This window comes from Struthio camelus, chromosome 1 (assembly GCF_040807025.1).
Source record: "Struthio camelus isolate bStrCam1 chromosome 1, bStrCam1.hap1, whole genome shotgun sequence".
NCBI classification, from domain to species: Eukaryota; Metazoa; Chordata; class Aves; order Struthioniformes; family Struthionidae; genus Struthio; species Struthio camelus.
The window spans coordinates 67,393,847-67,417,057 of record NC_090942.1 but is presented as its reverse complement, the minus strand read 5'-3'; the positions used below and the strand labels follow the sequence as shown (position 1 = coordinate 67,417,057).

At 37.6% G+C, this 23,211-nt stretch overlaps 1 protein-coding gene across 4 annotated transcripts in view; it reads left to right on the top strand.

Annotated features, from left to right (window-relative positions):
- The window catches only part of DNM1L (dynamin 1 like), a 40,018-nt gene that overhangs the window by 2,857 nt on the left and 13,950 nt on the right, over positions 1–23,211 (top strand). For 2 of the 4 annotated variants that reach the window (XM_068946051.1, XM_068946033.1), the window contains exons 2-13: positions 7,940–8,087; positions 13,879–13,917; positions 15,105–15,151; positions 15,775–15,846; positions 16,423–16,509; positions 17,352–17,514; positions 19,388–19,508; positions 20,150–20,281; positions 20,589–20,795; positions 20,999–21,119; positions 22,247–22,402; positions 22,606–22,695. In XM_068946051.1, the coding sequence (XP_068802152.1) occupies positions 7,940–8,087; positions 13,879–13,917; positions 15,105–15,151; positions 15,775–15,846; positions 16,423–16,509; positions 17,352–17,514; positions 19,388–19,508; positions 20,150–20,281; positions 20,589–20,795; positions 20,999–21,119; positions 22,247–22,402; positions 22,606–22,695 (1,383 nt within the window). The remainder of the gene's footprint in view (positions 1–7,939; positions 8,088–13,878; positions 13,918–15,104; positions 15,152–15,774; positions 15,847–16,422; positions 16,510–17,351; positions 17,515–19,387; positions 19,509–20,149; positions 20,282–20,588; positions 20,796–20,998; positions 21,120–22,246; positions 22,403–22,605; positions 22,696–23,211) is intronic. The other 2 variants (XM_068946042.1, XM_068946058.1) reach the window with 1 other exon arrangement.

Sequence of the window (23,211 nt, the reverse complement as noted above, 5' to 3'; positions counted from 1 at the left end):
TAGAGTGTATTAAGAAAACCGAAGACTCCATTTCCTACTGCGGGAACTCGGAGAATGCCCTTGGAATGCTAACTCTGTGTTGCTATTTTAGGGTTTTTCTGTCATTCTACAGTGGGTTTTCTTTTTATTTATCTTTTCCTGAATCTGTGTTTCAGTTCCCTTTTTACAACTATTTCATTAAAGTGCAAAAGAACGTACAGGCTGGAAATACTATATAAGCAATACAGGTGTGATAAAGCTGTAATACCCAACCTTCTGAAGCTTTTTCTATACATGCTTTGTTTTGTAATCAGTACTTGTAAGGGATAACACGATGGGATTGAATTGCCTCAACCAAGCCACATAACACACTGCAATAAAAGGAAGGGAGGGGAAGAAAATAGGTGTGATTAGTTATGGCCTTAACATTTTCAGGGTTCCCCGGGTATTGTCACAACAATGAAATGCTCACACCACGAAAGTGTGCATGAGTTTGAGACTAAGCTAAAAAAGCTGCAACAAAATCTTTGTGTCTAGAGAAGTTATATAGAAATGAATTAGCTGTATTTTCCGAGGTTGTTAATATTTGGAATCTGTTTTGGGTTTTTAGAAATGGTTAACCTAGGTAAGTACAAACTTTAGGGTTTTGTTTGTAGCAAAAGAGTTCTTCTGGTACTGTCATTCTAAAAACAAGTTATGGGCTTTATTTGCACTTTGTATTGCTGATTCTTGCAGAGACCTTATGATGAAGTTGATTTAGCAATGAATGAAATTCAGGAAGAGATTTTAAATTACCTTTCAGACGTACATCTGCGTACTAGTTCGTTCAGTCTTCAGTTGCTGCTATTTTGGGACTTAAAATGGGGAGGTATGCAAGCATAGTTTACAGTTGTTAACATAGAGTGTTAAAAATGTCTCTGTCTGGAAGAGCTGCCTTATAAGTAAGTATTTGTAGTTGACTCACATATTTGCATTACGTTTATTTCTTTTTCCGTTCTTTGGAGTAAGTATCCTGTTGAATATCTCAACACTAAACCTACTTTTGTTGTCAAGGAGGAAGGTTTCTAGATCTGAGGTAACAGGTAGGCTGAGCATTTGAATATGTATGCCTATGTTTACAGTTAGATAAAACAGTTAGGATGGTAATCTTCACATTAAGAAGCTGAAACAATAGAAGCTAATATATGGTCCTGGCTAATGGGGAAAAAGTTAGTGGATACTGTAACAAGCCATCTGGTTAGGCAGACCAGGGTTGGTGTCTTAAACTTGAGATGCTCCGCAAAGCTCCTGTGAGCTTCATTGTGCAAATGGAAATTTAAGCCGCTTCAGCTCTGACTTACTCACCGGTGTGCCCACACTGGTCGAAAGCCAGTTTTAGGTGAGGGGAGACTTCAGTTTGTACCAGGCAACTAGGAAAGCTGCATGCCAAGGTCACCTCAGGATTGCCCTTCCTCCTTGCTCACTTATCCAGTGGTGTTTCCTGGGATGTCAAGCAGATGTAAAAATACATTTGTGATTACTCCTGCTGTCATGCTTGTATTAGCAGTTTGCCCTTGCCCAGGTAAAGGAATGGATAGCAAAAATGGGGTGAAACTGGAGCATACCTTCAGTGCAGGTGATGCTTGCAGGGGCGAGTGTGTTTTCCTTCCTACCTGTTTAACAAACTTCTTGTTTTTTTATTTTGATACCTGATATTCAGTGTATGTGGTTTTAGGCATAATTGTTTTCCTTTTTGCCATCCCTTCCTCCTGTCAAATCATGCCCAACTGTTCTGCTGTCTGTTTTGAACAAGAGCAGCAAAACGAGGCTGACGTTAATTAGCTGTCTACATTTACCAGGCATAATATAAGCTTTGCTGCAAAAGTCAAAATATGCAGACAGCATTTGGTGTGTTGTTCCTCTGTAGCTCTGATGGGCCCTGTCAGTTTCTGAACAGTATAACTTTTAGGTCTTGAAGGCTTCCGTGACTGGAAAGAGCCTTTTTGCTGTGTCTGTTTACAGACTTAATATGGGTTAAAATAAAGTCATAGGTCTAATAACAGTGTGACCTCCTCATTCTACCTTTAATCCCTACAGATTTTTAATATAAAAGCGACCATTTAAATGAATATCTCTTATTGTTTGCTGTTTGAGCAAACACCTAGCTAGTTTGGAAGTGAAGACACAATTGTAGAATGATCTGAATGAAGTAGTGCCCCCCCCCCCCCCCCCCGCACCCGAGTTCTCTATGCTTGCTGCTGGGGTTCTTCTCTTCTTGTGATGGGAAATTATTTTTCTCTATAAATCTGTATTTTAATTAAAACAGTTGCGTCCTGTAGATCAGTCTTGACCACAGCAGGTAGTACAAGGGAAACGTGTTTTCAGGAGGTTTAAAGGGAAGAATCATTAAAACAAAGAACCCTGGCAAATGTGTTTCAAAATACAGAGTGAAAACTGCAGTGCAGTTCTTAGGGAAGATGTGTTCATATAATAGCCATAAGGTTCACTGGCTTTCCCTTATCAAGGTATCTTTGTTATGTAGAACATTTTGAATTTGAAGATACAGGTTGGTTAAATTTTGCTTCATTTCACTGAAAAAGTAATGAATATAGTAGATACTGCTTTGAAACATGGATCTTCAAATATCACAGTTCCAGGAAATAACTTGGAGGAGTTCAGTGCTGGTTGTTTCTAGTTACATGAGGTATTTGTGTCTCAGGTGAAGTATTGGAGGACACTGAGAATCGATATATTGAGGGGAAAAAAGCCACCTACAAATCTTTTATCTATTTGCTATTATTTGGCATATGATTAAATTCAGAGCTGATGTAAATAAGGGATTCCTAAAGTATTTTGGCTGAACTGTGTAAATTCTGCCTTTCTGCATAAGCTATCTTTTGTGGAGAGAGATGTGTGGATTCAGGTTTCTTCCTAATGATTCAGGAAAGCTCTGTATTTGAGTGGATGAGGAGTAGCCTGCAGGAACAACAGAGCTATAATAAAGACAAGATCCTTCACAGAAGAAGTCTGTTTTGGAACAACCAGTAATGCAATTTGTTGATGGCACTGCTTTCTCATACTGGGATCAGTCTGTTAGCTTCTGAATCTTTCTTCAGCATAATTTCATTCCAAAGAATGTCTTACAATAACTCATCGGGCCTGCTAACAACTTCAGAATTCTCTTCTGGTTAGTAAATACATTTTTAAATTTGTTGGCTGTTTCGATCCAGCCTAGCTTGGGGCTAGTTCTCAAAGGAAACTTCTCCCACAATAGCTATTCCAGCCAAAACTGTTCTGTTGTCATTGCTCTGGAGCTACATCTGTGCTGACCTGAGCTATCTTGCTCCTAGATAGTTACTGCACGCTGAACGCTTCCAGGACAGCTACTGCAGAATGCTTCTGTTCAAAGTACTTATCTGGGTAATATCCTTATGGGTGAGGCCTCAGCAAAGATGCATTAGCTTATGTTTCCCAATAATAGAATTGGAATTTAGTAAGTCATGTACGTAAGTCTTGCTAAGAGCATAGTATAGCCAGCAGGACCTTCATTACTGATCTCTTGTATTAGAGAGTTTGCAGAATGGCTGCTGTTCCGTCTCAGATCTGCAAAGGAGAAGCATTGCTTTTCTTGAGAGAATTCTTCAGGAGTTATTACATCTTATTGTGAACTCTCTCCTACCTCACAGTTGCTTACTGTCATCCTCAAATGTTCATGTTGTGCCACTGGAAAAGTCATCAGGAACCCTGGCATTGTTGCCTTCATCTTGTCATGTGCTGTCCTGCTGCACATTTGTACTATGTTCCAGCTCTTTGCTGTTTTTTCCACTTTGAGCAGATAATGAGAAATGTATCAGTTAGTGCTATCAAAAGCAATGAATGAAGATTGCAGCCATTTCAACCGATATTCTTCTTGTGTTGGAAGTTCCCCGGTAGTTTATTGGACGTTTCCTTATAATGGATTTTGTTCCAGACTTTTTTTGTGTTGGCTCCACAGAATGATTATAAAAACTAAAGATAGACGTGAGAAATGGCAACAGATTCTTATAAAATTACTTGAAATTTGTTGCAGCCAGTACAACTCTGTTATCATTTTAATAACGCATGAAACAAAACAATTGCAGTGATCTGAACAAATGACTATAAAATCTTATGGCTCTTTTGCATCAGTAAGTCTTTAATGGAGTCTTTGTGTATTCTCCCTTGCTGCATGGACTTTGTGAGAGCAGACTCTGGCTCATTCGTTGAATTGGCTGGTGGGATCCTTTGAGAGGCACGGCAGAGACCTGGCATGTCTATAATGACGACCTCCTCTAAGCACAAAAGAGTCCATACAAATAAATACACAGGAAAATGAGTAGACGTGTAAGGAGAGTGATGTGGCTAAGCAGGGAACTCGTGACTGAGCATCAATGCAGTGAGTGTCAGTGCAGAAGACATACAGGACAGGGAAGTGAGGACAGGTTTCAAAGGAAGGATGTAAAAATACTGCCTGCGTATGCAGGGATCGTATTAAGAGAGCAAAGGTTCAGCTAGAATTGAAACCGGCAATGGACATCGAAAGGCAGCAAGAGGAGCTTTACTACTGTATTAGCTGTAAAAGAAGAAAGAACAGAAACAAGGGAAATGTGGGCCTGCTGCTGAACAGGGCACGTGATTTAGTGACAGTGGATATGGACAGGGCTGAGTTGCTCAACACTTTCTTTGCCTTAGTCTTCACCAACAGGTTCTCCTAGGCCTTGCACCTACGGACGGGGCTCAAAGAGGAGGGGAACAATCAGTAGTGGAAGAGGATTGAGTTGCAGTCTCTTTTTGGATCTGGAGAACATAAATGGAGAAGGCATCTTTGCACAGTATTGCGTATAAGTCACTTGTCTTCTAAAACTAGGAATGCTAATGAGGTATTATGGACTTGGAAATTGAATAAGAAAGCCAATTTGGGATGAATATGAAGTAACTAGTTGTTACTAGTACTACTAAAGAATTTTCAATATGGAGTTTTTTCCATTTGGCTTGTAAACAACCCTAAAGTGTTCTTAAAAACAATATCCTCCGTTTTTAACGAGGCTAACAGTCGTAAAGCCATACCCTGCTATCTGCTGCTGCTGAATTTCTGAAAAGTCTGGCTACAGGTCATGAAGCAAATTTTCCTGTAAGAATTAATGTAATGGGTGGGAGCAGTTTTTTGGAGTGGATCACAATTTTGATAGCTCTTGGGTGCTTAATTTGTGAAACTAATCGCTCAATCATTTCCCTCTTTTCTGTCCTTCATCCTTGGTTGTTCTAGATTTCTCTGAAGAAGAAGATAACAATGATGAAAATGTATCTCTTTAGGAGGCAGCAAGAAAGCTGTTAAGGTTCACATCATACATACTGGCGAGATATATTTAAATATTGTATTTCCTAATCCCGGTGTGCTTCCCCCCATAGTATTTCTGGGAAAAATTACTTTGCTATCAAACTCAGGTGCTCATCTGAGAGATTGATTATGGTTAATAGAGCAGAGCAATGGAAGTTTGAAACAGTGGCTGAAGAAGCAACAGATAGCATGCCGTTGCTGTATTTGCCCTTATCTGTGAGCTATCTATATAAAGTTCTTCTAGTCAGCACAGCTTATTGACATTTCAAATTAGGATTAGGTCAAGTTCCAGAGGAAAACCTGACTGACGTGCCATGAAAGATCAGAATTTATTGATACTTTTCTGAACTCATCGTGGAATGACTTTATGCGTTTCAGTCCTTGCTTAAAGCTGTGACAGTAGTTCCAGTGTGATGACAAAACGAGCATGATGCTGCAGTAAGCTTATTGCTAAGAATCCTGTAGCACGTGAAGTCTTTGGTGTTAGTCCCTGCCTACGTATGTTGTATGCAAGAGTGGCTGAACTGAACTTTTATTCTGAACAAACCCCATATAAATATATCCCTCCCTCTCCTCAGTGGCCAGAAAAGATCAGCTTTGTGTTTACTGCTTTTCATATTGTGTTCCATATAATTCTTGGTTATGGGTGTGCGTGTGGTCTAGATTAAGGAGTGCATCATTAAGATGTTGTATTGTATTCCAGGGACAGATTGCTTTAATAAGAAAATATAATGCAATCTGAAATAATTTTCCTGATGTGCAGAGTATTGTAATGTCTAATCTAATGAACGATGGTTGACTTTACAATTGTCATTCATTAAACCACTGCAAAGGATCCAGATAACTCCTCCTACATCTGAAAGTAACTGGGCTGTGGGGAGCTGCATAGGACATAGTGTTTTGGTCCCATAGTTTGGTAGGTACCAATCTTGGCTTCCTGCGTTTCCGCTATTTTAGAAAGACGAAACAATCAGCGGTAATGAGCAGCAACTTGTCCAATGGTTCTTTGGTTTTCAGTCCTGATGAGATTCTTGGTAAGGACTTGATCTTTTTATTGCTATCCCTTCTCTTCTACTTGGATCATGTTCAAGAGGAGGCACTTCATCTCAGCCTTGTCTCTGACCCTTCTAGATTGAATGGTTGTTTTACCAATTTGTAAGAAATCTTGCTCAGAAGCCTTCAAAATATTTTTAATGAAGGAAACCCTGTTTTTCAGTGTAGCTTATGAACTTTTATCACGTTCATTTTTCTGGGTAGGCATTCCATTTGTTTTAAATCATGAAGTTTGTCAAAATGGTCTATTGCTTGTTTGTTTATGTATTTTTCACAGTCTCTGATATGTAGACTTCAAAAGTGTGCTACTGCAGCCCTCTGTAAGGGAGGCTTCCAGAGCTCATTTATACTTTGACCAAATGGTTCTTCAGTTATTACTTGATAAGATTTCAGTGCTCCATCTCCTGTCCTAAGTTGCTTGCATCTAACTCAAAGTCAATTAAAGAAGATCAATTGTAAAATGAAATTAATTACTACTTAGAGCCTTTTGAAGCAAAAATCTGCCTGTGGCTATCTTGATTTCCTCTGCTCTTCTCCTAGTCCCCACTCTTTCTGTACAGTGCATCTCACTGCCACAGAATTTGACTTTGTATGTATGTTTTTCAACATAAATCTATCCGTATTGCTTTGCTGTTCATGTATTGAGACAAGTGACATTTTAGATAAATTGGTATTCTTCTGTGCCGTGAAGCATAGCTTTAGTAAAGTGTTAGAAGAAAAGAAGGCTTTCATCAGCTCAAGCTTTCTAGGGTTTGGGCCTTGTTTTTTAACATTATTTCATGCTTCTGCATACAAGTCCCGTTTTAACAGTTTCCAATGTGCTCATGTAACATGCTCCTGTCTTGTCCTACTGCAGTAGTAGAAATGGGCTGCCTGATTGTGCTGTGTTACTTGATACCTACTGATTTATTTTTCATTTTCAGAAAAGCCATATAAGTTGTCACTACGTGGGTGATAAAATAAGCGTGAATACCTTGAGTTTTGTGTTATGCTAGGTTATGTACTCATTTTATGGTTTATGTGAAATCTCTGATCTCTATGTGACCACTTTGTGGTCCCATGTTAATACTAACCAAACAGTTAAATCCCATAATGTACGCTTTGAAATGTTACTGCAAGATGTTAGAAAATGGCAGAAGACAAAAAAAATCTGCTTCTGAGCATTGAAAAGAGAAATCAGTTTTTCAGTTCTTTCCAGAAGTGTTTCTGGGGAGATAAACACTTAGGGTAGAAAATGCTAAATAGGATATTAATTTTTCTGAAACACGTTAGATTTTTACTTTTTATTTTAGCCTTAAGAAATAGAAAATACATGTGTCTCCATGCCCTTTAAATGTCAAGGTTTGGACAGTTACTGGATTATAGCCAAATTGTGTCCTATGTTGTAGTGGTTATGTGGTGCGATGTCAGTATGTTAGACGCAGTCGGTGTTTGTCAGACGCTCTGTAGGAAACTATATAGCAGGAGGTGGACCAGAGCACTGTTTACAGGAATGATGAAAGAAAGCTGAAACTAAAATATTACAGCATTATGATGTTTAAGAAAATCATGTGGCTGTATTCCAATTTTCAGAGCAGTGGAAAGAGTTCTGTATTGGAAAGTCTTGTGGGGAGGGATCTGCTCCCACGAGGTACTGGAGTTGTCACCCGGAGACCCCTTATTCTGCAGCTGGTGCATGTTTCCCCAGAGGATGGTCGAAAAACAGCTGGAGATGAAAATGGTAAGTGTAATCCAACACTTGGTGTGTTTTGCCTAGTAGGAAAGACTTTTAATCTTGTACATTTAAGATGAGTGAAAAGCCAGTTATCATAATCTTAAAATGCAAGTATGTTTTTTTTCATTTGCTTTGAAAAAACCCCAGCCATTCTCACAGCTGTTCTGTCCATATAGCAGATGTCATGAATTCAAAAGCTTTTGGTTATTTGAAATATCCTTAATATTTTAAACTTTCCTATTTGTTCTTGGTAAACACTTTTGAGAAAAGCAGGCCAGTGAAAACATTTCAGTTATGATAATGATTATCTGGGGAGTTGAGAGCAGGGTTTTCTTGCATGTATTTTTCCTTCCTGTTCTCCCCCCCCCCCCCCCCACACACACACACACTTTTCTGATTAAATAAGACCTTTCCTTGAGAGAATGAGAACGTGACTTTAGAAGGGGGTTAAGAAATAGATAAGCTCTGGACAAAGTGCAAGGCGGAGAGATGAAACCAAGTGCAGAACCCTGTAGTAGGTGCAAAAAGAATCTTTGGAGCATGTTCTGTAGCTTACAGCACTGAGAGATTTGAAGCACACAAAATACAACAGGTTAGATGTTCTGAAGCTCTCTGGTTTGAAGCTTTCGCCTTCTGTAATGTTTCTGTGTTATCCTTGAGCAGAACCAAGTTACCTCATTTGTCCTTTGGGAGTCTAAACACTCGTTTTATGCTAAGTAACGGTCTTGATCTTATGAAAGAGCAGCAGGTGCATATCTACTTCCTGATAATAAGGTCAATCTTTTTGTTTAGACAGTAAAAGTACACAGGCTTTTGATGGCATGATAAACACGAGACTATAATTATTAATTCACACTGTGTTTAAATGGTTCAGAATTTATTTCTAGAAATAGTACGTCAAAGTTCTGGAAGTTCTTTACAGTACTTCATGTAATATTTGTAGCTTTTGGTTACTGAAGAACAGCCATTAGTTGTGCAGTATGAAAGGTTAAAGCTCCGAATATCGTTATTGCTGCAAGCAGAAAACATAATTCCATTTCATAACAATTAAAAGCTTTTAGTATGCAGTGCACAGTCTACAATCCAGGCTGTGCTGCATTGTGAGAGATCATGGGGTAGATGATGCAGGTTGAAAATGACCTCACAAGGTCTCTAGTCCAACCTCCCCCTCAAAGCAGGGTCAGCTCTGAGATCAGACGAGGTTGCTCAGGGCTTTATTCAGTTGAGTCTTAAGGATGGAGAATGCACAGCTTCTGTGGGCTACTTGTTACGACGGAGACACTTGATTTTTTTTTTTTTATGTGGTTTCATGTTATTTGCATTATACTGTGCGTAATTTTTGGTGCTCTTCAGAATGCTTTGATTCTGAGTTTTCAGATAAAATATGTTTTTATTTTAATCTGCAGCTTTACAGATATAAACTTGTAAGTTGAGTGTTGAGTCTTAAGATGGAGGCTTTCCGTCCTTGGTTGCATTTGATCTGTGAATTCAGTTTAACTCTGAAATGGGACAATGATACCTATTGCATAAGGGTGTTGGGCAAAATTAACATTTATAATATTTCTCCACTTAAATTTTTGGAGAAAAAAATCAATATATAAGGTCTACATGTTACAATCTCTTTTATCTTGCTTTAAGAGAAGGATGGGCTTTTTTTTTTTAAGTAAAAACAGACAAGCTTTTATGGCTTTTATCAGTTGTGTTGGAAATTCCTCTCTCCTCTCTCCAAAATTAAGATAAATGAGTCTAAAAGATTTTCACTGACCTGATTCAGCACATAACTGTATGTACAGATTGTGTTGTTTCAGCTGAGATGATGGGATCAAGTGGCTTGGAAAGAAAAGAGGTGGGAACCTCTTACCTTGGCTTTGCTGTCTGAAATTGTAATAGGGCACTGTGCTGTTCCTGTCATGTTTTTGTTAGGAGTTGAGTGCTGGGGTAGGGTTGAATGTGTGTTTGGGATTTCCCAAATGGAAAGGCGATATGCATAGTCTTGCATAAAAGTGTGTTCTCCAGATGAAGGATTTTGTCTATGCAAATTGGATCTTAGACAAAAGAACATGAGTTTCTGCACCCATAGAGCATGCTGCTTTTCAAATGTGCTGGTAATGAAATCTTTGTGTGCCAGATACTTTTATGAATAGAAGTATCTCCTTGTTTTGTGATTCTGTTGACATAACACTTTATTACCTTTATCCATCCTGATGTTTGCTGTAGATGTGCACTAGAATCACCTGAATACATCCATTTAAAAGGAGTACTAGTCTATATTTTTATAAGCTCTAGTTTTAGTTCAGCTTGAGTGTTTGCCTCCAGAAAGCTTCGTTGTTTTTAACATAAGGCACTCTGGATTGCTGTGGTGTTTGTTTAAATGTAGAAAATAGCCATGTCTTTATGACTGTGAAGGAAAAAAATCTTTCCAGTAGTTTCACTCGGACATAATCTGATGCATGTCTGTGAGATCTGCCAAGGACCATTAATTCTTACCAGTTCAGGGGTGTGTGTGTGTTTTTTTCCCTCTTTTTTTGATTCTTGGGAGCACATTGGGAAGGAACATGTGGTTTTTGTAGCCAGATGTTTGAACTAACTTCTGATTTCCTAACATGCAACATTAAAGATCTTCCTCGCTGCTCCTTAGTCACCGATGAGCTATCCACTATGGGATCCCCTTGTTCAGTGGTCACTGAAATAAATCAAAATATTCAGAGAACACCAAAGAGAGACAGAGATTCGTTTTCTATTAAATATGGAAAAGTGCTGTGTTTTCATAACACCATTATTTCAAGCTGATATGTATAATGTTCAGAGATGTGTGTGCTTTGGTATGAAGGAAATGTTCTTGTTATGCCTTTGCTGTTTATTGTTAGCCTCCGGTGATTTGGCACATAGTATGTTTGATGCAGTGGCACCACACTGTGGTGTCCTTTTATCAAATTACAGGAGAAGCAGTGTTTAAGCGAGCTGTACCTGGTCTCATTAATAATTAAAATTGATCTTGTAGCTAAGACTTTATTCTGATAGCCTATCCATTTATTAGGAAATGGAAAAGAGGAGGGAGCATGAATGACCAAATTGTAAATGTTTAGACGTCTCTTCTTAAACTGAGATAGGAAGCTGAACATTGTTTAGATCCTGAACAGATAAAATTGGTATGGAAGACAGGAATGGCTCATGCAGATCTGTTGCTTGCTGTAACATCACCATTTTGTGAGTTTTTTGCTCCATACTTCAGATATAGGTCTGTTACCCCTGGCTCCCAAGCAGTGAGGGCTGCTTTGTTGTACTTAACTTGTACAAGCAGAAGAGAAAAGAGTTTTCACCCAAAAGAGTTTGTCTTCTGGTTAGGATCAAGGATGGAAAAAATGGGACAACATACAGAAGGAACTGGAAGAAGTGAGCATGTATTTATTTTTATTTAGAGGCAGCTAGGAAAGGATGCAGTCATGAAAAAACAGGGTTCAGATGGTAGTCCGCTGAATGTAAGCGCGGTGAAGGTGTGGGAAGTAGGAAAGCTATGAAAACAGGTAAGGGATTTTGTCCCTTTGAGTATTTGGGAAGTTCTTGTTGCCTTGCTGCAAGAAATACTCTATGACGGTGACCTTTTATGACTCTGAACAACTTTTTTTGTCCTCCCATAGTGTATGAAGAACACTTCTGATGCTTAGATACAAGAATAACAAGTGAATTAGCATTGTTCAGTATTTGAGATTTTTAAAGAAGCATTGCAGGAGCAGCATAGGTGACACAAAGTAACAATTTGGTAGAGGTCTTGAGAAAAATATCACAAGCAGGTCCAGTTATTCAGTACGTTAATTAAAGTTTTCAGAGAAAAACCAGAAAAGCAAGGAGATAGTTGCTTTATCTGAGAAGTCTTTTTTTGAAAGACGGGATCTGTTTGTTCTTAACAGCTGTTATTTTAATGATTTCTTTTCATCCTCTCTAAGAATGAGTTTTATAGTGACTGAAATGCCACTTCTGGGCACTTCTCTCTAACATTGGACCTGGAATGTAATCAAATGATTAATTCATCGGAAAGTTTTGCCTGAGAAGCTTCTCAGGCAAAGTAATAGAACTGGGGGAAGACTGATTTTACAAGTGAAACTATTGATGTAAAAATGTTCTAGATGTAAACCAGAAAGTACTAGGTTATTGAAAATGTAGATTAATTACAATATTATTTTCTCCCTGCCTTGAGCATCCTTGCATTCTGAATAATGACGCAAATCCTTTTTCCTTTCCTAAGAACCTCTTTGCATTAAAGGAGAGCTATTGGGAATTTTTCTTATCAAATGTTAAATGACTGTCAGTATTGACTTCCTCAGAAGACTGGGGGAAGAGTTTCCTGCTTTATAAAAATAATCCTGAAGGGTGGAGGGGGGGGAAACATGGAATTTTTTAAGACTTGGAACTAAGCCTAGTACCTACCTGCAGCTTCCTATACTGCACAATCCCAGTAACTTAAGACTAAACCAGTGTGTCTGAGGAGGACATCACCTTTCTAGGTAGGAGCGTATTTAGTCTATGTCTTTTAAACATACCGTTGCAAGTACTTTAGTCTATCTTCTTCCTCCAGGCTTTATGCCAGTCTCCTGCCTCAGTTCGATTTCTGAAAAGAAGAGATGAGTAATACGATTTTGCAGATACTGTTGTTTCTTCCTGATGAATTTGCACTTTGCTTTATTTCTTCTGTACTGTAAACAAACTAAATCTCTTAATAACCTGGCATTAACGAACTCTTTCATTTTGCACCTTTTTGAGACTGGTATGTAATTTTGCCTGTTTATCAACTGATAAAGACAACAGCTGCCTTCTAATAATACTTTCTTCACAGCTGGTGTGCCTGTAGTTGCCTGTGCATTCTCAGAGAACAGTAAGGATCAAGTCATTGGGTTTTTTTCTTAATGGATCCAATCCATATTTCCACTGAGGATAAAGCTTTGTCTTATCGCCTGAGCAGGATATTAACATTAACTGTCCAGATGTATTAGGCTTTTCAGACTGATGAATTGATTCTTGCTATGTTGCTTCCACTTTGTGCCGAATAAGTAAGTACAGCAAAAAAAAAAAAAAAAAAAAAACTTTTTACGAATTTGTTTGGATTCTTGCCCCTCCGTGGTGCCGTACTGCATCACGGAAGAATATGGAGTTCCAAGCTTGTGGACCTTTAATAAAATATTTTCGTTTTTTGTAATGGGATTTGCATAAGCTTTTTTGAGAAAATCAAAAGGTGAGAGTGGTGTTAGTTGATGTTGTCTCTTCTTAAATCTGTCTCAGAACTATTGTGATAGTTTTTCCATGTGTGCAAATTTTTTGTCAGCGTTAGAAAGATTGATACAGAAGCTTAGATTTCTTTTCCAGTGCACTAATGTTACCTCTGGTGATATTAAAAATGCGTTTGGTTTAAAGTCTTGTTCTTGCCATAAATAAACTATGAGAAACATATTTCGCCAAGGAAGTTCAGCTGTGCAGAACCTAAGAGTGCTATTTTATATGCTCAAGTAAAAATATTGTGAGCTGATGGAATGAGATGAACGGCAATGATAGTCATCGAGTAAACTTTGTAGTATAGAATATCCAATTAATATGCTTCATTGTTTATCGGTGGTTAGTTAAGATTTTATTGCTTTGTATATTGTTAGTATGTTACGCGTTCTCATTAATAGCCGAACAGCATGCGCATCTGTCTGCATGCGTTTGTGGTCTTTGTAATACAATCTGGTACTGAAGGGTAATATGCTTTGTTAAATATGATAATGAATTTTAAACATCATTCAATGCTGTTTCTCTTTGACTGCAGACCCTGCTACATGGAAAAATCCAAGACACCTTTCTAAAGGTTGCCTTTATCCACTTGCTTTTTCTCCCTACACATAAAGTGCATGTTTATATACACTAACTACATACATTTCATACCACTTTGTCGTTGATTATACTTTTACACATCAGCTACTGTGTTGACTGATTATTTTGCTGAGTCTTGTGGCCATGTTGATTTTTAGTTTTCTGACTTTGTTGCTTTAGAATGAGATGATTTTTGCTTTTCTTCTGTGCTGTTGCTGCTTCATATAACTTTCAGAATTTTTAATTCCCAAATCCTTTAACAGTCTGTAGTGATAAGTATATTTTGGAAACTCGGTGATAGTGGAAAAAAGTTTTGAATGATGACTTAATTTCAGGTAAACAATGTCACACTTCGTGTAGCCACACTTTTTGTAGACTATTCTTTTAGAGTGAATTGCTGTGTTGGGCAGTGGAGGGGAAAACGATCACAGACTAAAAATTTGAAAGTCACTGTATCAGTAAATGCTTGGAAACCTAGTTGTGGAAGTGTGAATATCTTGCAGCCTGACTCAAACTGTTGTCTGCTCTATGAAGCAGGAATTGACAAAATCTCCTTTGCTGTTTCTGGGTCTGCTCAAGTAGTCCCAAGTACTTCCAGACATCAGTGCTGACTGACAACAGTTAAGATGTTTGGTCCGTGACAGATTTGGGAAGAGACATCTTTTCCTAAGACTTCACTGTTAAGTAGAATACTTACGTATTTTTCTGTTTGCTTGTTTTTGGTTTTACAGGTTTTTCTAACTTTTTCTTTCAGCTGCATTTTGATCTTACTTGCATGAAGAAAGAAAAGATGCTAAAAACTGATCTATTTTTGCAGTTTTTTTTCTAAGCTATTGCTAGTAATTCTTTTATTTTCTGTTGCAAGCTGATATTTAAATGGACTAGGCAGTTTCTGAAGAATGGTAGGATAGCTGATTGGCTCAGTTCACGATTCAGATGGAGGGCACTGTGTAACAGATGGACAAATTAAAGGAGTAATGAGATCCATATGTTTAATGATAAATATGAATGGTAAATATAGCTGTACTGAACTACTAAACATCTAACAGCAGAAAGCAGACTAGTTTTTTTTCTCTTACTGCTTGAGAAAAACATCCTATAGTTTTCAACAAACAGGCTCTTGAGAAAGTGTCATTGAAACATCTGTTTTCTCTTCCTCATGTATCAATCCTTTGTTTTCAGAGATCGATGCTGAAGAGTGGGGTAAATTTCTTCACACCAAAAATAAGGTATGTTTATCCTCATGGTGGAGTAGCAGTGTCATAAATACTTTATCATACGTACGTAATTCCAAATCTCTCTTCTACACAGTGCTAGAAATTGAAGGCAGTCTAGAGAGGAAGGTGGAGGGAACCTGTGGAAGGGTAGCTCTGTGCTAACTTATTTTGACTTGGTGGAAGGAGAACAGACTAGACAAGAATGGAAGAAATTTGAAAGAGGATATTGTCCAAGTTCGTTGCCCTCTCCCTGATGAGAAAGGGTTCAGGCTACATGTTTTGTATGTTAACTTCAAAGCGTTTCAACTTGATTAGAACCGGAATTAAATGTTTGAAATTCTCTGAAGGTGAATGTTTTTCTTTCTACCTTGTCTGACTTTGAGACGATTACAAGCACTAATAAGTGCCATCCCCCTGCAACGGATTAAATAGCAAGATTTACCTTTCTTTAATTTATTGCACTAATGTCATCTGTTAGCGTTAGTTTCAGTGTTATCAGTCATTCTTACTTTTTTTCAGCTTCTATATATGTAGTAAAAGAATTTCTCACTGTCTCTTGGAGAAAAGGACATTATTTTGCCAATTAAGTAAGTATATGCTGTCCTTGATTTTTAATTTTTTTTTCTGTACTTCAGGTCTATACAGATTTTGATGAAATTCGTCAGGAAATAGAAAATGAAACGGAGAGAATTTCAGGAAATAATAAGGTAAATGTTGAACTATCTGACTTGTAGATTCTCTTGTTGCTTAAAACTTTCTTACACAGTGTTGGCAACTAGAAATGAAAAGCATTGAACAATCCTGTTGAAGAATGTAGTGGAGCTGCTTGTCGTATTGAGATTTTTATACTGTTATCTCAAGAACACAGTGAAGCTTAAGCAAGAAGAAAGTGCAGAGATTTGGTGTTGCTCTACTCCAAAATTTCTATAATAATCCTGCAGGAAGTGAACTCTTGAGTTAAACCTGCATTTTTTTCCACATACATGACTTTTTTGTGTAAATTAGAAAATCAAGTATTGTATTCTTGCATGTTAGTGTGACTGCTGAAATGTAAAAGCTTTTGTGCGTTATATTGAGGGGAAGGCAGGGCTGCTTCCAAAGACACATCTGACAGATGTGGTTGGCTTTGTTTCCTGTGAAGCGAGTGTAAGGGCATATGATGGAAGAAGGGTGTGGTTTTTTTTTTTTTTGTTTTAGTATAAAACTTCAGATTTTGGCTTTCTAGAGGGTGCATTTAACTAATCCAATACTGTAATTAATTTTTGTTATTAACATATTCCTAGGGGATCAGTCCTGAACCTATTCACCTTAAGATTTTTTCATCTAATGTTGTAAATCTGACTCTTGTGGATTTACCAGGAATGACAAAGGTAAGATTTGGAATGGTTCTCTTCTGATTTGTTGCAGAGTGATTTGAAACAAGAAGTGTATGTTCACTCTTTGACATTGTTAGATGAACAGCCTTTAAGAAATACAATACATTGTTCCTTAGGATGAATAGCTGGTTATGTAAATTTGAGATGTCACCATCTTCTGATACGAGGTTTGGGTTTGTGGTGCTATTCACTGCTATGAGAGTTAGATTTGTTTAAGGTCTTCCTCTTTCTGCACACAACTGAGGGATGAGAACCATTGAGGAAACAGCATTTGCTTTAATAAAAGAGGTAATACTCAAAGTTTCACAGCAGTATATACAAATGGATAGTCACTAACAAGTTTGAAAATCCTTTTCCCGTTGCTTCTCTTAACAGCGCTTGCTATGCATATTTTGCCTGAGAGATTGTATAAATTGAGGATACAGTAGAAGAAATGTTCAGATTCTGTTTGTTCAGGTTTTATACTGAATAACTTTGTGGCAAGAAGATGACAAGATGACTTCTTCCACCCTATTGCCTGCCCTTATACAAATGCACGTGCGTGTGTACATACGCGCCCTGCTCTGCCCGTTAAACAGGTGACTTTCAGATGCTCAGTCTTTCTGATGACAGTATCAAACCAAATTTGACTTGATTCTCACTTTGCAAGAATGTTTTTAGCTTTGATACCTTTCAAGATCTTCCTTAATTCTATGTCATGCTTATTTGCAAAGCGGGGACAGAAAGACTAGAAACCTTTTATCTTGCGCTGTGGTATAATGCATAAACCTTCAATGAGTGGTCTCTCACCAGGAGAAATGCATGATTTTGAACTGTTCTGCACTATTTTTTGGTAGGTGCCTGTTGGTGATCAGCCTAAGGACATTGAACTTCAAATTAGAGAACTAATCCTTCAATTCATCAGTAACCCAAATTCAATTATTCTGGCAGTCACGGCAGCTAACACAGACATGGCTACTTCAGAAGCACTTAAAATTGCACGGGAGGTGGATCCAGATGGTAAGCGGACAGAAACACTGGAACCTGTAATTCAGGTTGTTGAGATTTTCTTTCCAAAATTAAATCCTAAAATAAAGCTAAAGTTGTCTGGGGGAAAAGTAGTGGGGGAAAAGGAGAGAAGGAAAAAAAAAAAAAAAAAACAAATGTCATTGCATTTCCTAGAAAACACAGTTGTTATATTTTGGTAAAGATTTCCTGCTGCAGTCTGCAACTCAGAAGCTATTGAGAATGCTGTGGTGAATTAATATCTAAGGACTTTCTGGCTTACAAGTGGACCAGATAACTATTTTAATAGTCATGTGAGCCACTTCTTTTTTCAGAGCAGCAAAATGGAGTTACAGAATGCTGGAAGTGGTTTGGTGGGAGGGTGGGTGTGTTTTTTTGGTTTGTTTGTTTGTTTTTAAGATTTTTAGATAGTCTACAGTAGTCTGTTAGGATGACTTCATGCTTTACTTCTATAGTGTTGCTTTTAGTAGAGAAAATATGTAGCCCTGCAACTAGTAATTGACTGTTTAGCTGTTAGCTTAGCTGTTAGTTTAGTGACTTTTAGTAAGAGAAAGTAGAATTAAGGTATTCAGTCAGGATCTGTTGTGGTTATGCTGCATTTGTTTGGCAGAGTTTACTGATTTAATTTAATCCTAAAAGAGGATTATCATTTTATATTTACCTAATGACTTTGAAACAGATCCTAAGCTACTGGATATCTGCTTCTTGCCTGTGAACAGTATTATCAGTGCCATTTACTAATAAATAGCACTGTATGATTTGAAAGAATATCGACTTGTATACTCTGAACATAGTTATACTGAAATTAGGCTAAAATGTGGTGTTAGTATGCTATGCCCTCAAATTCTTCTCTGTATGGAGTGTAACTTCTTTTTTTTTGCCTGTTTTCAAACTCGCAGTCTCTGGCTAAGCCTTTAGGGGCTCCAGAGCCCTGTAGCCTCGAGGGAGAGCTTCTCTTGGCAGACTCTTTGGTCAGATTGTTCTGGTTCAAGGCAGCAGACCTCCTCCTGTGACTTTTGGATCATTTCCCAAAGTTCTGAACCGTAAAGGTCTAGAGTCACGTGTTATATTTTGAAGGAAAGGTTCTTGCCTCCTTCCCCCGACCTAAGAGCCTGGGAACTATTAAGGTCCCAGACAAATCTTGTGCATGTTAATTTACCTGTTTAGACCCCTAGTATTCACCTGTTTAATGAATTTTTGAGTCTCCTTTTCCTCTGCAGTGTCTGATACAAAACTTTTATTTTCATTTGGAAAACATCATGTATTCAGGAAAAATCACACCTCATTAGCAAAATGAATCCCTTGCTGCTGCTACAGTGGATGGATTTCAAGCTGTTCAGTCTCTTGGAACTGTTTTCAGCTTTGTGCATCAAATACATAACTGAAATGGTCTGATTGACTCCTCTGGCAGCTTCTTTTGTACTGATGATATTTCAAATATACTTCCAAACACGTTGCTGTTCGCTCAGTCCTACGTATATCCTATGGATATGTTCAATCTGTTCACACTTAAGGGTCCCCTGCTTGCCTTACTTAGTCTTCTCCATGAGTACTTTGCAACTCCTGTAACCTCATGTAATGTGCTGACATGGTTGTTGCAATCAGTAATGACTGTAATTTTGAACTGAATGGTAGCTAAACTTTTTTTATTGAACCAAATCTGTGTGGAGGACAGTACCTGCCACATGTCTTATACTTTTGTTAATCAGTGGCTCCATATAATACCACATATTCTTGCACTGTTCTTTGCTGATTTACACTGTTGCACTTGGTGCAGTTATCCGAGGAACTTTTTGAAAGATGAGCTTTAGCTATGCTGATCAGGGCAAAACATCGCCGTGTGTGAGTTTTCCTTTTGTTCTGATAGGTCGAAGAACCCTTGCTGTTATCACAAAGCTGGATCTCATGGATGCTGGCACTGATGCTATGGATGTGCTCATGGGAAGAGTGATTCCAGTAAAACTTGGTATCATTGGAGTAGTGAATAGGTTTGTCTGGGCATGTTAATCCTATTTTTAAGACTGTATATTAGTATGAAATAAGGTTTTGGGCTCTTCTAACCAGGGATATGGATTTAAGAATAAAGTGGCTTGATATTGAAATAAACTTCTGAAATAAGCAAGCAAGAAACTTGCTGCTCGCTTTGGAAAAGCTTGATTATTCTTCTTCCAGTCAGCTAACTGCTGATTTAGAAAGGAATAGGGACAGTTGAGAGGTAAAAACTGTAGTGTCATTTTATCTTTCCATTATCATTTTTTGGTTTGGATGCTTCCGGTCAGCTGTTCACATTAGCCCTGATCCAGTAGAGACCTGGTACATGAGCGCTAATCTAGCGCTAACTGCCTATGACTCCAGTGCTGTTCATTTGTTTCTTGCATCACATGGGTCAAATCTCATGCAGTTTTGATGAAGTGTTTGCTTAGTCTTTGGATGGCGGCTGCCCATACTGCTTTGTTGGGTATAGTCCATGGAACAACAAGCAATACCCTTCTTCGTTGTCTAATAGAGAAGAGTTATGTGTGTAAAGCAAAAACCAGCTGTTCACGTATCTTGTCAGGAAAAACAGAAATGTAGATTATTTTTACTTTGCATCTATTAACTAGTGTATAACTCTATTTTTTAACATCAGGAGTCAGTTGGATATTAACAATAAGAAGAGCGTAGCTGATTCTATCCGTGATGAGTATGGTTTTCTTCAAAAGAAGTATCCTTCCCTAGCCAATCGAAATGGAACCAAGTATCTTGCTAGAACACTGAACAGGTATTATATGTTTTGTAAAACAAAATAAAGTATCTTTAAAAAGCATGCATTTAAGATATAAATTCACGTGTTAGAAACATGTGTGAACACTTATTTTTTACCTTCCCTTTTTCTTTTGGTGCTGTGTAGTGAAACATAAGGAAAGCACTGTTTAGTTCCAAATTTAATTTCTGAGTCTATGGTAATTTTCCTGAGTAAACGTTTTCCTTTTGTGATTATTTTGTGTTTCATCTCTGTTTCGATGGAGATGTTAAAGCTGAAGGTTTTCCTTCCATCTCACAAAGGACTGTTTTCTCTCTATTTTTAGACTTCTTATGCATCATATCAGAGATTGCTTGCCAGAACTGAAAACTAGAATAAATGTTTTAGCTGCTCAGTATCAGTCTCTACTAAACAGCTATGGGGAACCTGTTGAGGACAAAAGTGCCACTTTATTACAGCTTATTACCAAATTTGCCACAGAATATTGCAACACTATTGAAGGAACAGCAAAATACATTGAGACCTCAGAGCTGTAAGTACCAAATGGTTTTCTAGAATGTCGTCTGTGCAGTTACGTGCACCCGGTGGCTCTTGCTGGCTTACACTACAGCAGAGAATAAGGTGTTCCAAAAGTCCCGCTTTACTGAAGAATATCTGAATCAAGTGACTGTAAAAGTGTTTGCAGTGAGGGTTTGTTTCTTGTTTCCTATTCAGTTGCTATTCGTATTCTTTCAGATGTGGTGGAGCCAGAATCTGTTATATTTTTCATGAGACCTTTGGACGAACCTTGGAATCTGTTGACCCACTAGGTGGCCTTAACACTATTGATATTCTGACTGCCATTAGAAATGCTACTGTGAGTCTTACTCTGTATGTCTAAGTGTTGCTCCTGTATGTTGGATGTGAAATGAGGTTTCAACAGATTTGTGCTGCTTCAGGCCTGTTATACTATGAGTTAATGACTTCAGCTGAATGAATAACAAATAGGCAGAAACCTGCTTTTCAGTGTTTTAAGCGAGGGGAAAAAAAGCAAACTCCAAATTTGCAGCCATTTGCATCCATCAGATGTGGAATGATTTTAAGGTGAACACTTATACCTAATTACTAGTATTATAGGCTGAAATGAAGCTCAGGCCCAGCTCTGACACCCTGTTCTGGAGCTATTATACATTAGAGAAAATATTAAAGAAAAACTGTCTCTGCATTTATTTTGCATTAAATGCTTCTGTTAGTTACAAAGATTTGGTCTCCTATGGATAGGCTAGGACACATTCAGATATTTTCATTCTATATAACAGATGCACCTCTTCAAAGGTTCGGTGTTTCAATGACAGATGGGACTACTTGTGAATCTGAGAACTGGTATATTTAAGTTTATATTTAAGTTAACAGCAAATTTTCTTTTAAAATTTGTAGTATATGGAGTGTTCATTTGTTGGAGTCTGGCCTTGGACATCAAACATGCAAGTCTGCTTTTTGTACCACGTTCCACTGGGTACAGACAGACAAACAGGTTCTGCATGGTAGCTACTGTATTATGATTATATTTAACAGAAAAACAGATACCTTGCAGTAAGAAATGAAGGCCCAGTGCTGCCAGATGATGATAACTTTTCTCCATGTGAAGTTAGGAAGAGAATGTCTTTGTCTTTATAATAAAATCTACAAATCTAAAAAATTTAAATTTTAAGCTTGGATTGACATTAGTCCCTAGAAATTTTAAAGATTCTACAAGCGCACTGTTAATCGTTACTTAACATAATTTAAGAGTAATAACCTCTGAGTTTTAGTCTATAAAGCTTTGTGTTTTTAAATATTCCTGTAACATGTTTTAATCTTAACTCAGAACAGGTCTTGTCTATTTTTCTTTTGTCTGCAAACACTATGAGCTGATTTACTGTGGACTCCATCAGCTACTGTTTCTTAAATATGTATGTTGTTTTAATACAGGCTATGACAGCCTTTTCCCTCCTTTTGGACTAGGGTCCCCGTCCTGCCTTGTTTGTTCCTGAAGTTTCATTCGAATTGCTGGTAAAAAGGCAAATCAAACGTTTAGAAGAGCCTAGCTTGCGCTGTGTGGAGTTGGTTCATGAAGAAATGCAGAGGATTATCCAGCATTGTAGCAATTACAGTACGCAGGTAAAAAAAAAAAAAAAAAAAAAAGGATGCTCAAGAATGATGCAGGGATTTTTTAATATTTATTTTTTAATAGTAAGTTTGAATTTACTGAAAGCTGAACTAAAGAAATCTGACTGCTGCTTGTCAGGTTCTACTTGGTAATTTCACTTAACTTTCCTCATAACTTCTGGAAGTCTCATTAGTAAATGTTTGCTTTGTTTTAGGAATTATTGAGGTTTCCTAAATTACACGATGCCATAGTTGAAGTAGTAACCTGTCTTCTACGCAGAAGACTTCCGGTCACAAATGAAATGGTAATTTTCCATTTGCTGTAATTTTGCTGGAAAAGGTTTATGTGTTTTCTGTAGTCTTCCTTGATGCTTCTGTTTGCTGTGTAATGTGAGGAACCCAAAATATTAAAGGAATCTTAATGCATATTCTTTAAATAGCTAGCTATTTAAAGTTCTACTGTAGATATTAGAAGCTTCAAATACTGTATTAGAAGATAGGTACTTAAAAAAAAAAAAAAAAAAAAACACACCACACAAAGGAGTTGGGAAGAACCATCTTCAGCTTGTTATTCCTTATGCTTCAAATTCTAAAGAAGGTTTTACTAACAACTTGGATTTAAAACTTGCTAGTCTCCTGCTATATAGGTATATTTCCCTCCCCCTGTACTTGAAGCTATGCGTTTCCTATAGAGTTAGGGATGCAATGAAGAAAATTAAATTACAGTCCTCACTCTGTGTGTTTCAGAGATACTACCTTATGTAAAATGTTGATTTCACTTGTAATGCCTTTCAGCTGATGGGAACAAAAAATTCAGCTTG